This window comes from Ammospiza nelsoni, chromosome 8 (genome assembly GCF_027579445.1).
Source record: "Ammospiza nelsoni isolate bAmmNel1 chromosome 8, bAmmNel1.pri, whole genome shotgun sequence".
NCBI classification, from domain to species: Eukaryota; Metazoa; Chordata; class Aves; order Passeriformes; family Passerellidae; genus Ammospiza; species Ammospiza nelsoni.
The window spans coordinates 20,496,858-20,510,864 of NC_080640.1; the positions used below are offsets into that span (position 1 = coordinate 20,496,858).

Below are 14,007 nucleotides of genomic sequence, written 5' to 3' on the forward strand. Positions count from 1 at the left end.
TTCTGTTTCCATTTTAAGGGTATCTGCACTTGGGGCAGGGTGGTGGAGGCACTTCTTCCAAAATAGCAATAATTTGTGGAAGCTGGAAGTGCAGCTGGGGCTGTTCTGGGTGAGGGTTTTTATTTGAGGTGAGGATTTGTGAGTGCTTTCCCTGAGGGCACCAAGCAGATGAACCGTGTGTGCTGTCAGGAGCTGCCATTACTGAGTAGTGTTTCAGCTTCTTGTAAAGACTGATTGTGCTCTCTAAACAAGTGACTTTTTATGCTGAGGGCATTGTCTGCTCCCAGTTACAGTATTCGTAACAACTCAGTGCTGCCCAGTATACACTGCACAGTTCCTTTTTTGCCATGAAGGAGTTGTGAGTTTTAAGGGGAAAATGGTGGAAATGCATTAAATTCAGTACATATCTGTATAAGTATATAGCATGCATTGTAAACAGGGACTGGGTCCTTGACATTTCCTTCCATGTCCTACTTGCATTGCCTCATTTAAGTCAGCCAAGAACTTTTTCTCTAAGCCCTGAAAAGCACCTTTTGCAGTGACCTGGGGGGTTATGGCCCAGCCTGATTTATGGTCCTGTCACTGTACGTGACATAAGCACGAGCTGGATTCTGATTGCTGCGATGTGTCACCACTATGGACCTGCTGGTTGTGGGGAGATGTGAGAGCTGACAAAGCTATGGAGATGAGAAAGGTGAGAAACCAAGTCTTGGAAGGAAGCCACTTTTTAAAGCTAATAATAGATTCTTTATTTCTAAATAGAATAGTGGAGATGAGTGTCAGGAATACTTTTTGTAGCAAAACAGCCTGCTAAGTGTTTCAGAGGTGAATATTACTTGGTTTGTTGTGGTTTTTAACCCCTACAAGCCTTTAAGAAAAAAGAACAAACAAACTGATAAATGGAGAGAAGGTACCAGTGTTCCATCTATGTTCTGCTGTGTGATGGGGGATGGGATTCCTGGACTGAGGCAGCCTGAAAACACGTGTATGTGTTGGCTGCTACTGTGGTGGTGTCTTGTGTGCACCATGTCAGCCAGGAGTCCCTCAGGATGCAGCATTGTTTGATTCATTTGGCCCATTCAGACCTGTTTATCATTACTTTTCTGACCATATTACTACTGATACAGCAAAATGATCAGCAAGGAATCAAAGGATTTTCTTTCCAACTGCATGCAAGAGCTGAAAAACATCAGGAAGAGGTTGATCAAGTGGCTTTTTAGATTCCTGTGTGCCATTCTGACTTCCAGGAGTTGCAGGATTCTGTCAGGAATATTTGTCTTTGCAGTGCTGTCATCCAATGAAAATTGCAATTTTCAGTGATCAGCTTTTTGTGTAGCATTGATACATGCTGCCACCTACACAGAAATTCTCCAGTTCCATTACAAGATCTTCACCCTATAACTGAGATTCATATCAGGGCTCCCTGAATGTTGTGCTGACTAGAAAGAGACAGCAGACAACTTTTAAGTATCTTCCTGATTGAATTCCTGAGGTGGTTTGCAAGCACAAGCTCCAAAGAGTGTCCTGTTGTTGTTTTGCCAGTTCTCACCTCCCATGCAATTGGCTATAAGAATTACATGGCTTTCTGCTTCCTGGGCCAAATTACTCCTTTTTAAATGGGAGTTGCATCAGACTAAAGTTTTTTAATACATTACCAAGAAAGCCCTTAAGGTCCTGTCTTGTGCTTATTATTTTCCTTTGCCTTAGAAGTGAACTGGTTACCGTGAGTGAGGCAAGAAGGTGAGGTTTGTTTCTACTATGGAAGGGTGAGGATCTGGAATGTTTTAGTGGGTCAGTATCTAGTACCCAGTGTCTCTCACTAAAAGAGGGGGTTAGAGGGGGTTTGTTGGCTTTTTGGTATCACAGAGCTTCTGCTATTATACATGCTTCTCTTAGAGGCAGTGTTTGATTCCACAGCTTTGAAGTGATGACTGGAAGGCAGGTAGCTCCTGCACCCATGTGCTGTCAGAGAAAGGCAGCAGATTGGAAAACAGCTCTTCATCAGGTAAGAATGTCCTGTATTTGGAGCTGACCACAGCAGGGGCTTTGTCTGCCATTAGCATAAGCAGTAAGAACTAGTGCAGTACAGAAATTAAGCAACCAGGGGAGGAAAGAAACAGGTAATGAGACTCCACAGTTGCCATTTGCTGCCTTGAGTGACAGTCTATTACCAGTAAAGTAACACTGACTTACTGAGTCCCTCCCAACATTTATTCCTCAGACCACATTTATTTTTACTGGGCCTCTCCTCAAAGAGGTACCATACTCTGAGGTAAAGCATGAAGTGATTGGGTGACAACCTGTAATGAATTAAGAGCAGGAAAACGTTTAAGGGAGCAGCACAATCACTGGTCCTGGGATCCTCCAGCTCCTGTGGCAGCATGTGAAAATGCCTTGCTGCTGTCAGGGTTATTTGTGAAGTGTCTGGTGCAGGGAGAGCTGTAGGACTGTTTTACAATGCTCTCACAAGCTTGACTATTCAAACAATGTTTTCCTTCCAGTTTTTACTGTGAGGGCTGCTGTGCCAGGCACACCTGGACAGGAGCTACAGAGCCAAGCTCTGCTGTGGCAGGCACAGCAGCTGGAAACAACTGCAGTAGCCAGGAATGGCCCCAAAGTCACCACTACACAAAGCAGTAAGAATGAGTCTCAAACTCCAGCCTGGCTGCAAGTAGCACACTGCTTCTACCTTGTTTCAAATTAAGTTAAACACCACTGTTGCCCTTCTAAATATCAGGCCTAAGGCCTGGAGCAGGATTTCCAGTTTTTCTTACCCTTGTAGCAGCTTAGGGTCCGTGATACCACTCCAAATCATCACAAAGAAGAAAAATAAGTAGTACATTTATTGAATCTCCACTTACTACTACTTCTAGCCTTTATTGAGACATGTGCTCAGCTTCGAGAGCCAAGAATTTCTTCATTATCATTCAATGTGAATGATGCTATACATGAATCAAGTGCAGGAAGTTGGGCTTTTCTCTCTAACAGGAATGAGAGAGGGGTTTCTAGTCTTTCCATCCGTTTTTTGGCTGCACAAAGTAACCCTTTCCAAGGGCGCATGAAATAAAATACTATATTGCATACTATATACATTTACATACAACGGTAAATGCACCATTCATTCAGAAATACACAATACCTAAGGCTCAATGGAAAAGGTCAGTTGAAGCAACTTCCCTCTAGCTGAGAGAGAAGTGGCTTGTGACAATTGTGGAAGTTCCCATAACTTGTTCATGTGGATCCTGCCCCACTGCAGCACTCTCCAAGGACCACCTGTGCCTGGGAAGGAGGGCTCAAAGAAAATATGTACAACCATGATGGAGGATTTCCTCTGAGAATAATTACCCAATAACTGCAGGAGAAGGCAAAGTACCTTAGTGTACTTTGCAGAAGGAGAAGCCCCTTTTAGGCATAGGAAACCACTTCTGGTGCAAAGCTGTCCCTTTGTAGCTGAACAATACTTACTTTTAACTGTTTTTTTTTCCTTTTCTCCTTGGACTGTTGGTGTGCAAGAATATTTAAACAGTGCTAGCAACTGGACTATGTGATAGGGATGCTGGAACTGTTGGAAAGGGATTTTTTTTAAGCTGATCAGACGTGGGGAACTGAATTGCCTGTTTTCAGCTGTAACATCAGCCATATTTTACAATACCTGAGCTTTGCCTCCCCCCTGCTGCTGGGCTGCACTTACACCTCCCAAGTGCTCTATAGGGACATTTCTGCTCCTTGGTTACCTTTTGAAACGGCTCAAGTCCCTGCAGAGAAATACTCGCCACGTTGCCACATGTGGCAAACCTTTTCTCTAAGATCACAAAGCAATTCATTGACCAGAGTCAGCAGTGTATCCCACCCCAAGCCCTGCAGATAAGGGGGGACAAGGTTACCTGTCTGCCTGTGCCCGCAGGTGCACTCCCCGCCATCCCCACACAGTGGCACTGTAAGCAATGGGCACGGGCAGGAACAGGGCGTTCTTGGGCCTCGCTGTGCCAGATACACTAGGGATAAAAGCTGGGCTTCACTGCACTGGATTCCCCTTTTATTAGGCTGCTGCTCTTTTCTCAGCAGTGGGCTCACTTGTCTCCCCTCTTCAGCCTTTACTTCTGGGCTCAGAGGAGTAACACATTAACTCCAGTTCATGCCTGTTTCATAGACTGAGGAAATTAATTTAAAAATACACAAAGTGGTAACTCTGCTCTCTTCCCTGCTCTAAGTAGGGCAGGCATTTCAAATCCTTCTTATAAGTAGAAGTCGAAGTGTAGTAGCACACCATTAATACTCAAGAATGTGACTTGCACTCTATGCCCCAAGGCAGTGGCAGGGCAGCAGCCCTTTCCAAGGGTGGGGCAAGGCTCCACATGCACATTCTCTGCTCCTTTGTCCAGTTGTTTTGGCTTGACAGGAGATGGCATCATAGCACATGCTGGAGCACCACACATGCCAATGGCACTGGGGCCAGGGAGTCCCTCTCAGCTCCAGCTGGAGTTTTGCAGTTCCTCTCGGAGCCAGGTAGGAAGGGGCTGCCCCAGTCTGTTCATCAGCTTGGATAATTCAATGTTGTGCTCCCGGTAGAAGTCTCTTAGAAAGAGCCGTGACTGTGGAAAAAACAGACACATGCTCCACAGGTCATCTAGGACAGAGGGTAGGAAAATCCATGTGGGTTTGCTGGGATGTTTCTACTTCTCTTGTTGTCAAGAGATTTGAGACAGCTACTCACCAAGGAATCCATATCAGGGTATTTCCTTCCTTTACTCTTTCCTAGGCATTTAGTCTTTCCTCCATCTAGCAGCTGGCACCAAAATCCTTTTGCTTCATCAAATCTGCAAAAGACATTTATCTTTGAAAGATACAGCCACAAACCCAATTAGCAGCAGCAGCAATTAAGTAACTCCATAGTTATTTCCTATTTCAGTGCTTTACCTATTTATTTTGTGAGATTGGTTCCTTGGATTTTTTTAGCACTGGACTACTTTGACAAGAAACCTATTACAAACATGATGGTTTCAGCTGAAATTTACAAATTTCAGATGTACCATGGTTACACAATTTGTCTGTTCAGCTGGGGGGAAAGATAATAATCGGTTTTTTGGTGTATGTAAATTCTTTTAACTCTCCTCACTATAGTTGAGAATCCCCTGACTGTTTATTAAGAGTCAGGTGTTTCTTTTCTTGCTAAAACATAGGCATGAGGGAATGCTGGGAACCCTGTCTGGATCTGGCCTGGTCTGTCCCTTCAGGTGGCCAAAGGTGAGCTTGAGGTTTGAGCAGGTCCCTTGAAGAAATTGGAGGCAAGCTGACAAATCCCATCTATTTCCTGACCCTGGCTGAGGGGTGCTGGCAGTACCTCTACCGTAGATACTCCATCCACCATCAGCACATGTGCTGCAGCAAGTGAAGCTTTCAAGTAACCTGACATTTCTCTGAATCTGTTCCCCCCAAGGAGCTCTGTGCCACCCATTTGAAACAGCTGTAGGGGGAGAACTGAATGAGTTGTCCTCTCTTTACTGTGAAAGGAAAGAGCAATTGTTCTGTGTCTGCATGCATGCATCCTCACCCACCATCCACAGCTGGCTGTGACAGCAGAGAAGATGTGAAAACAGTTTTCAGCTGCAAAGAACAATATTCAGCATCTTCAGTGGGCTTGCACAGTTTCCACTAAACACTGGTATGGCCACAGTACACCTTCAACAGCACTTAATCTATTCAGATTAACTGCACATGCAGTGTGGGCAAGATCACAGTCACAGCTCAGGAACACCCTGTAACTGTAGCAGTGAGGTGGTGCCTCTGCTAATGCTCCCTCAGACAGCTCTGGGCACCTGTCAAATCCACATAATCTCTAACAACAGGCTCTTTACCTCAAAACTGTGCAGTGCAGCCCTAATCTCCATCTGGGTGAAGATACGAGCAGATTGTCACACATTTTTTATCATACCTCCTCTACTTTTTGTCAAATACAGGTATAACACAAAACATAAGGAGTGCTAATAATTCCAGCACCTTTTCTGAAACACAAAGACCAGATGGAAAAAAAATATAGTTACTGCTGTGAAAAACTTCATTCTTCTCCATGACACTGTCAGAACCTTGTCCTTCCCCTATAATTTCAGGAAACACCAAGGTGTGATTTCAGTCTCCACAAAGCATCTCATGCTATTTGAATCTGATTTTAGGGTTAGGCATAACTGTGAAACCTTGGCAGATCTTGTGATCAGAGACAAGAAGTATTCTTTTAATCATGGGCTTCCTGGCTGAGAAAGCATTCTCCCAAAAGGCAGCTATTTCCCTACCTGAGGGCCTGGGTGTAGTTGAAGAGCGGCGTAACTCCCAAGAACTTCTGGATGTTGTCCATTACAGAGGCAGGGTTGTGTCTCAGCTCCTGACCATCCACAATGAGAAGCTGAAAAGAGAGAACAGTTGCCTTAGCCTCTGCCAGCTTGTGCTGACTGATACCTGTGAGCTTCCTCCATCTCCAGCTGCCCTGGCCTGTGAGTACAGGCACCCAAAATCTGTCTGTTCTAGAAGAACACAGTGGGGGATGTGGCCCATTTGTCACCAGAGATAGAGAAGTTGTGATATGGGCCACATGACAGGCTTTGCTTAATACAGTTGTCTTTGGCCAAATGCCCTGTAAGTAAGCACTAAGGCCCAGAAGCAGCATGTACAGATTGTCTCTGAAAACCCTTATTTTTTGGATGTCAGCAGCCATTGTGCTAGGTATTCTCCTGTTACATGTCTCACAGACAATGAACAACATTTGTGCTAATAAATGTCTACTCCAAAGAAAAGAATGGAGCAACAGTCACATGAACTAATGACTGACCTGCAGTAAGAACAAGGAGGTGTGTGTTTGGCTCCATCATTCCTCAAGCAATAACCTCCAGGAATAGTAAGGCAATGAGATACAAGCCTAAGAATGCTTTACCATCTCTCTTTTAGTCTTGACAGATCTGTCATGTACAGTTCAGGCTCTGCTGCTTTGGCAGAGAAAAAGAGACCAAATGGACATTATAACCCTCTGCTGGATTACAGACTGTCTTAAGAATAACCCCAGCAGCAGAAAGAACTTGAAAAAACATCCTGACAAAGTAATCACATATATATATATATATACATACCCACACAAAGATAGGTAGATAGATAATCTTAGTTTAGAAACATCTTCAGAATTTAGAGACTGAAATACTCTACGCTGTCTATTCATTTGCATTTTTGCAAATTTATACACAAAACACGAAATCCTGACATCTCTGCAGTGAACTTTCCCTTCAGCAGACAGCTAAAGGCTTCACAACATGGGAACTAACAAGATGCAGAGTCCATGACTCTCTCTGTAAAGCAACAAAACCACAGCAAGTGGCTGAAGACCTTCTGGGTCTGAAGAAGGTCCCTGGTCTGCAGACTGCCAAGATGAAAGGAAGGGAGTACTAACACTGCTGTTCTTGCTGAAATTCCCAGTACTGTGGAGTGTTCTAGGAGATCACAGTATCCTCATGCACTCATTTCCTTTTACAAATACAATAAAGTGCAAAATTGGAGTATTCAAGCCTAATTTCTTACCCACTCATAACAGGAGAAAGGAAGTAGTGGCTTTTGTTCCAAAAGACAAGAAAGAAGGTAAAATTAAAATTATGGGGGGCGCACATGCTCCTGAATCAGTTTGTTCCCCTTTCTTCTACACTAAACCTGCAGGGGGCTCCACAAGCAGCTCTCCTACCTGCCCCGAGGGATAGTAGGTCAGCCAGCGCTCCAGGTGGGTGGAATACCAGCCGGGAAACAGGCATCGGCTCTGCAGGGTGCGCAGCTCCTGCGGGGCCTGGGCTTTCGCAGAGATCACTTGGTAGAAGGTGTAATTGAGCGCCACAGGGTCGTTGTGAGCACGCTGGTGCTGAAAAACACAAGTTGGATTCAGGAGCAGGAACACGATTCCGCCTTATGCTTCTCAGTGCAGATCCCAATGACTCAGCACAGCCACCCACCAATGCCTCTGTATGTGAATGTGTCCACACCCTGCAGGGAACCTGCCTCCTCTAGGGAAGCACATCCGTGGGCTTTCTGCCTCCCCCACTGAAATATCTCTGTGGCTGTGAACCCCCAGCCCAGCGCAGGGAAGTTACCTGGTACCATGAATAGGCTCGGTCGGCAGGGTTGATCAGAACAGTGATGATTTTGGCTCGAGGCAGCAGGGCTGCACCACGTTTCGGTACCACCTCTGTGTCAAAATAATTGGCACTCTTCTCAAACATGAAGTCTGTGCTGGCATTGGAGGGAATGGGAAAGAATTCCATGTACCTGCCAAACAGAAGGGATGCTGGTGAGCAGCATGGCCCAACAAGAAAAGGCACAGCCCCACAATGCCCTTACTCCTCTTCAACAGACACAGCTGCAGCAAAATTGCACCTCCCCAGTAATGCAAGGGATGAGCAAACGAGTGCAGATGTAGCAGAGGCGTGACTCAAAGAAGGGTGGTGGCACATGACAAAGAAAGTTGAGAAATGATACAAAGGTAAGGAAGTATTTTGCTGAGAGTGTGTTCCCCGAGTCCCTGGCAGTGGAAGGAAAAACCTGAGGGTAAGGTCCCAGCTGCTAGCTTTAGCAGGAAAGACATTTTGTCCAAGAGTAAGGTCAGAATTGTCTGCCTGCCTTGTTACCAATCACTTACTTAAACCTGTCTAAAGCATTTATCTCTTTGTACCTCAATCCATAGCTGAGGTGCAGGGTGAAGATCTCAGCCTTGCCTCACAGGAGCTTGTTGAGTAAGTAACATGGAAACTGTAAGGTATTTGATTAACAGGGTAAGAGGGTAAGGCGAGCTGGGGACTGTGAAGCACCTGAAGGCTGATCTGTGCTCAAATCTAAGCTGAGCAACAAATGCAAATTCCGTGTTAAATACAAAGATTCTCCCCTTGCATGTGATGCCACACTCCAGATGTATCTGGAGGACTTTTCCAGGGGGATGCACATAGAAACCTTCACTTTCTAACCTGTCAGCTAGTGCAATTGCTCTGTAGTGCTTGACTTCTGTGAGCTCTGTTCAAGTGCTAACCATCTTCCAGTATCTGTTCAAAAGTCCCCTAAATGATTAGAGAAGTCAATCTCCCACAACTCGTGGATAAAGAAGTCCCAGAATGCCTTTGTGCCACACAGCCATCCCTCAGAGCCACACACAAGGCTGGTGCCACTGTCAGCTAAAGTTACTGCTTTGAGTAAGAAACACCTTTAAACTTTGTCTCCCTGGAAACACAGTGGCATAATAGTGCCATGATGACGCTAGAATTTGCCTGCCAGGTGGAAACTTCTGCATGTAAACAGCAAGGTATGCATATGGATACTGGAGCCAGTACAAGGAACACAGTGGTTGTTTTAAGTGTCAAGGCTTGAGAACAACAGCAGGGAGGTTGTCCCCTCCAGTATTATGTGTTTTAACTCTAAAACCATAAGAACTTTGTAATGGGAACACTGCTGTCTGTTTTGCATGTCAAAGTACCTTCATGACAGCAGTGCATTCATCAAAGACTTGCTGAATTTTTAAAGCTAATTCATACCTACAGCTCTCCTGGTGAAGAGTCACTAAAATGAGAAACTACTTGTGCTGCTCCTGGGACTACACAGCTGGGTTACCAGGAAAACAGAAAGCATGCACTGAGCAAAGCAAGGAAAACAGCTGTTCAGAAACAGAGAGGCGGCTAAGGGGGAGGAGGCAGAGATATAGAGAGAGATTTGGGAGAAGGCAACATGGGTGCATTATATCACGGAAGAACATGTGTCAGGTCTCTTACCAATCAATTCCTTTGTGATAGTTGGGGCCATTAAAAAACTGGATCTCCTCAAAGGTGGATGGACTTGGGAAGTTACTGGTGACAGCTGGATGCATGGTCAAGAAGAAGTGCACAGCTGTTGTGCCTGCAACAGGAACCAGTTAAGGGACCTGGGTCACACAATGCTTTGGCTGAATTAAAGGCTTACCTACACGACAAGAAACTGTTCCCAGATGGGCACACTCCTCTCCTTTGTAGCTGACCAACCCCATAACTCGCACAGGTTACAACAGCAGTGACACCAAGCACTGCTCAGTCAAGTTCAATCCACATTTTAACTCACGCAGCTGATTTGAATTGCCTCCTTTGCAAGACATCTGCCACTCATGTCAGCTACTCCCATGCCAGTGGCACAGCCACACCTTCATGTGGCAGAATACAAATGAGCCACATGAGAGGTGGCCTGGGCAGGAGGTGTGCTAGGGACAACATTAGTGTCCTGCAGTGAGAACTCTACCAGAGATGCCTTGTCCTGCCTTTGCTGCAGATGTTTTCCCTTTACCCCGCTCTTACTGAGCCACCTGAAACTAGCCTGGGTCATGATACAGCAGGGTTCACGCTGCACACACACCATCAGAGCTTCCCAGTGACACAGCCAGGGGACAGCAGCTCTCCTGGGACAGCCTTTGTCCCAAGTCCAGGATCACCATTTGCTGTGGCTAGTTGGTGCTGCTGTTGCACTGCATTACACAGAAAGCCAAGGCTTGAAGACCTGGTCTTAGCTGTAGAGATTTTGCTCTCTTCAGCCTAGAAGGGAATCATCAGTACAGTATATACAGCTATGTCGCTACCAGCCACAATGCCACAGCAGTTTAAATGTGGTGACAGAGATCAGACAAAGGAGTTTCTCTCCCTCCCAATGACAGTGACATGGAGCATGCAGTGGGTACACAGATCTGCAGCAATAAAAGCACTATGAGACATTCATTGTAGCATTTGCTAAGCGTGTGTGCTTAGTCCTGCTGACAGCCTGTTTGTGACACACTAAGGTCACAGGTTTTCTGAGCTTTTGGAAAGCCTAAACAGGTAGGGCAAGCCAAGCACAGTGCCAGGGGGGAAAAGTACTGACAGACTTGCCAGATTCAGGTTAGAACGTATCTGAGAGTGTCTGAAATGTCCTCTGTGGCCATTTGGCAGCTTGTGCAAAGGGCAGCCATACAGAGCTACAGCATGGACCTTTCCAGCTCTCTGCAAGAGTGAGGTGGAAGCCACAATCTATACAACAGTGTTCACATTACCAGTTTTCTGAGGTCCCACGATGAGGAACTTGGGGAGTCGATCACATGTTTTCTCTTTCGACCAGATATCCTTGTGCCTTTTATCATCACAGGGATTCTGTAGCACAAGTGATGAGATTAAGCATTACCACAGAAGGTAATGGCAAGGGGAGGAAAAGCTGGAAGGGCCAGTCCTCTGGGGAAAATGCTATTAGCATATGAAGAACACTTCAGAGCCACACTGCTGCTCTGCCAGGCATCAAGTGTTAAGTAAAAACACTGGGGACTATTTTCAAAAGCTCCAGTGACACGGGATCCAAAGTCCCTGTGAGAGTGTTAACCACAGGCCTTGCCCTATGTAGCCATTCTGGGCTGGGCCACCGTGACAGCACAGCTCAGCATCTGTGAACTTTTGGCAGACAGACAACTCTATCACCTTCAGTTAATTTCATCTGCTCATTACCATGCAGAGAGCTGCTGCACTGGGATAAAATGGAATAAGTGTGTTTTTATTTAATGAACATGAATTCTGCGGTGTGAAATTACTTTGAGATTAATCACATTAACATGCCTGCAAGCTCCTCCAGCACCAAACAGGGCTCTTGCTTGCACACTTTACATTTCACAGCAGCCTGCTCTAATACAAACCCTTTAATGACCCAAATGCCTGCAAGCTGGGCCCTGGTCCTGTATGACAATCAATCCCTGTCCCTAAGCTCACACTGTGAGACTGTGTCCTACTGCTCCTACTCCCCATCCCTTCCACCTTGCCATTTGTCACAGGCAGCCTGAAGCCACAAAAGTTAAACCTAAAGGCTTTATGCTTTGCCCCTCTGTACTCTGGATCAGCAGTCTTGTTATACTTCAAATGTGGGATACACCTCTTACAAAATCACTAGGAGTGGTAAAAGCTGCCTTCTCACCTGCCACAAGGGATTCTTCTCCTGTGGGAAGATTTCAAAGTACTTTTTTGCAAGCTGGACTGGAGGCAATGTTTGCAGGCGAAGGTTGGTCCAGCACTGCACAAACTTGACCAGGCTCTCAAAAGTGTACAGGCCCAGACGGTCATTCCCATAGTTGGACAGGTGTGTCATGAAGATGCTGATCTGAAAATAAAAAAGACATGGGATACTGGTAAATCAGGTAACAGAACTATTTCTGCCTAGCCTGATTCCATGGTCAGCAAGAAGCTGTTCACAACTCAGAATGCCATGGCTATCTTGGCTAACAAATGTCCATCTGTCAGGAAACAGTCTTGGAAGACAAGAACAACTCAGGAGAGGAGGGGCACAGACCTCTCAGTAATCCCTGGGAATGGTGCAGGGTCATGGTAACTGAACCCTGGATCTGTGTCCAGAACAGTTTCAAAATGCCATTCAAGTGGCTCTAGGACATTTAGGTGAACAAGGCTTAGTCAGTAACTCCCTACTAGTCAAAAACCATGCAAAGCCACTTTCATGGGAAAACAGGGGCTTCCCTTTCCCTCCCCAAGGCACAACCAGGACAACCTCTTGAGCTGCAGAGTCTGCTACAGCAGGGCAGCAGGCCAGGGAGGGGGCACCACACTGCAGGCCAGGCCACACGGCACAGGGATGGTTGTCACAGGAGTCCTTCCTGGGCCCACAGCCCATCAGCTTTCATTCTCTTTGGAGCTGACATCTCAAATGTAAAGGAACAACTGGCAGCTCCCACTTTAAAATATAAACAGGTGTATCTGGGGATCTGAACAGGGATTTCAAAGGGACACTGCAGTAGGATATTGTCCTAGAAAGGGACACCAGCTGGTAAGTTTTAGCCTGCAAGAACCTTCAGCACAGGCAGCCCCTGAAAAATGTCCTGCCAAGCTTTAACATCCATGGGCAAAGTGGCACTCAACAGCCATGGTAGCTGCCTCAGCACTGCAATGCTCAGGAGATTGTGCACTCGCTCTGCTGTGCCAAGCCATCTCTTCCCTCAAGCAGATACATTTTCCTCCTGTCAGTTTTTCACTATTTTAATTTTTGGAAAAAAGTGTGAAGGACTCTTGTCAGCTTAACTCTAGTGTGTGGTTTTGATATGTCCCATAGAATTCAGCATCCCAGTAACATGTCTGTAACACAATGGCACCTTGCCAGACATCAACCACACCTTGGCTAGAAGTTAGAAAAACAAAAGCAAAACACTGAGGCCACTGGGGGAATGGCTGATTTAGCATGCCTTGCCCAGTGTCTGCAAGTGCAGGGAGGGAAAATTACCTCAGTCACAGTAGGGGCACCCATTGCTGTACAATCCTGGGCTCAATTTGGTGACACCAGGTAAGGTCAGGAAGCAGTGACAGGCTTCCCTGGCAGGGGGCAGGAATGGCTTTCCCACTCACAGGAGGAAAAGAGCAAAATGGGGAAGCAGGAGACAGATGGTCTTGGGATGAAGACATTTGCTGGCATTGAGGAAGTCTGAATTCAGTTTTCTGGCCAGTGTCACCATGGGTTGGTCTCAGCAAAAGAAGAGGTACTGACAGAAAGTAGCTCTGTGCCTGAGCCATCCCCAAGACACTATAAAACAAACCTAATTCTGTCCATAAGGTGCTCACAACCCAGCATCTTTGGGTAGGCAACAGAAAACACTGGTAGGACTCTGGGACACATGGAAAGTAAGTGGAGATCAAGATTTATCATGTTTGCCTGGGAGTTTTTCACTTCTGGTTCCTTACTGAGCAGACAGAGAAGCCCTGCCAGACAGGCTCTGGCACCTACACTTCAAAGAGCAGCGTGTGCTCGGTGCTGTTATGTAAGGATGTGCTAAATACAACACAGAGCAGAGAACAGAAAGATCTGTGTAACTGCAAGGCATGGTGGCAAGAGGATCTCATGTTGTATTTTGCCCCTTTCTGGGAGACATAGGGAGGTTCTGTGACAGCAAAATTTTCTGTATGAGGAGTCTGGCTCACTGGCACAAATCAAATATCGCAGCAGGGGGGAGAAAGGAGACCACCTGGG

At 46.0% G+C, this 14,007-nt stretch overlaps 1 protein-coding gene across 7 annotated transcripts in view; it reads right to left on the reverse strand.

The window, feature by feature from the left end:
• Nucleotides 1-2,824: 2,824 nt before the first annotated feature.
• NDST2 (N-deacetylase and N-sulfotransferase 2) overlaps nt 2,825-14,007 on the reverse strand; it is a 130,493-nt gene continuing 119,310 nt past the window's right edge. For all 7 annotated transcript variants that reach the window (XM_059476687.1, XM_059476692.1, XM_059476691.1 and 4 more), the window contains 8 exons: nt 11,956-12,138; nt 11,054-11,150; nt 9,777-9,900; nt 8,115-8,289; nt 7,715-7,885; nt 6,288-6,397; nt 4,715-4,817; nt 2,825-4,592 (listed from right to left, as the gene is read on the reverse strand). In XM_059476687.1, coding sequence (XP_059332670.1) covers nt 4,467-4,592; nt 4,715-4,817; nt 6,288-6,397; nt 7,715-7,885; nt 8,115-8,289; nt 9,777-9,900; nt 11,054-11,150; nt 11,956-12,138 — 1,089 coding nt within the window. In that variant the 3' untranslated portion in view covers nt 2,825-4,466. The remainder of the gene's footprint in view (nt 4,593-4,714; nt 4,818-6,287; nt 6,398-7,714; nt 7,886-8,114; nt 8,290-9,776; nt 9,901-11,053; nt 11,151-11,955; nt 12,139-14,007) is intronic.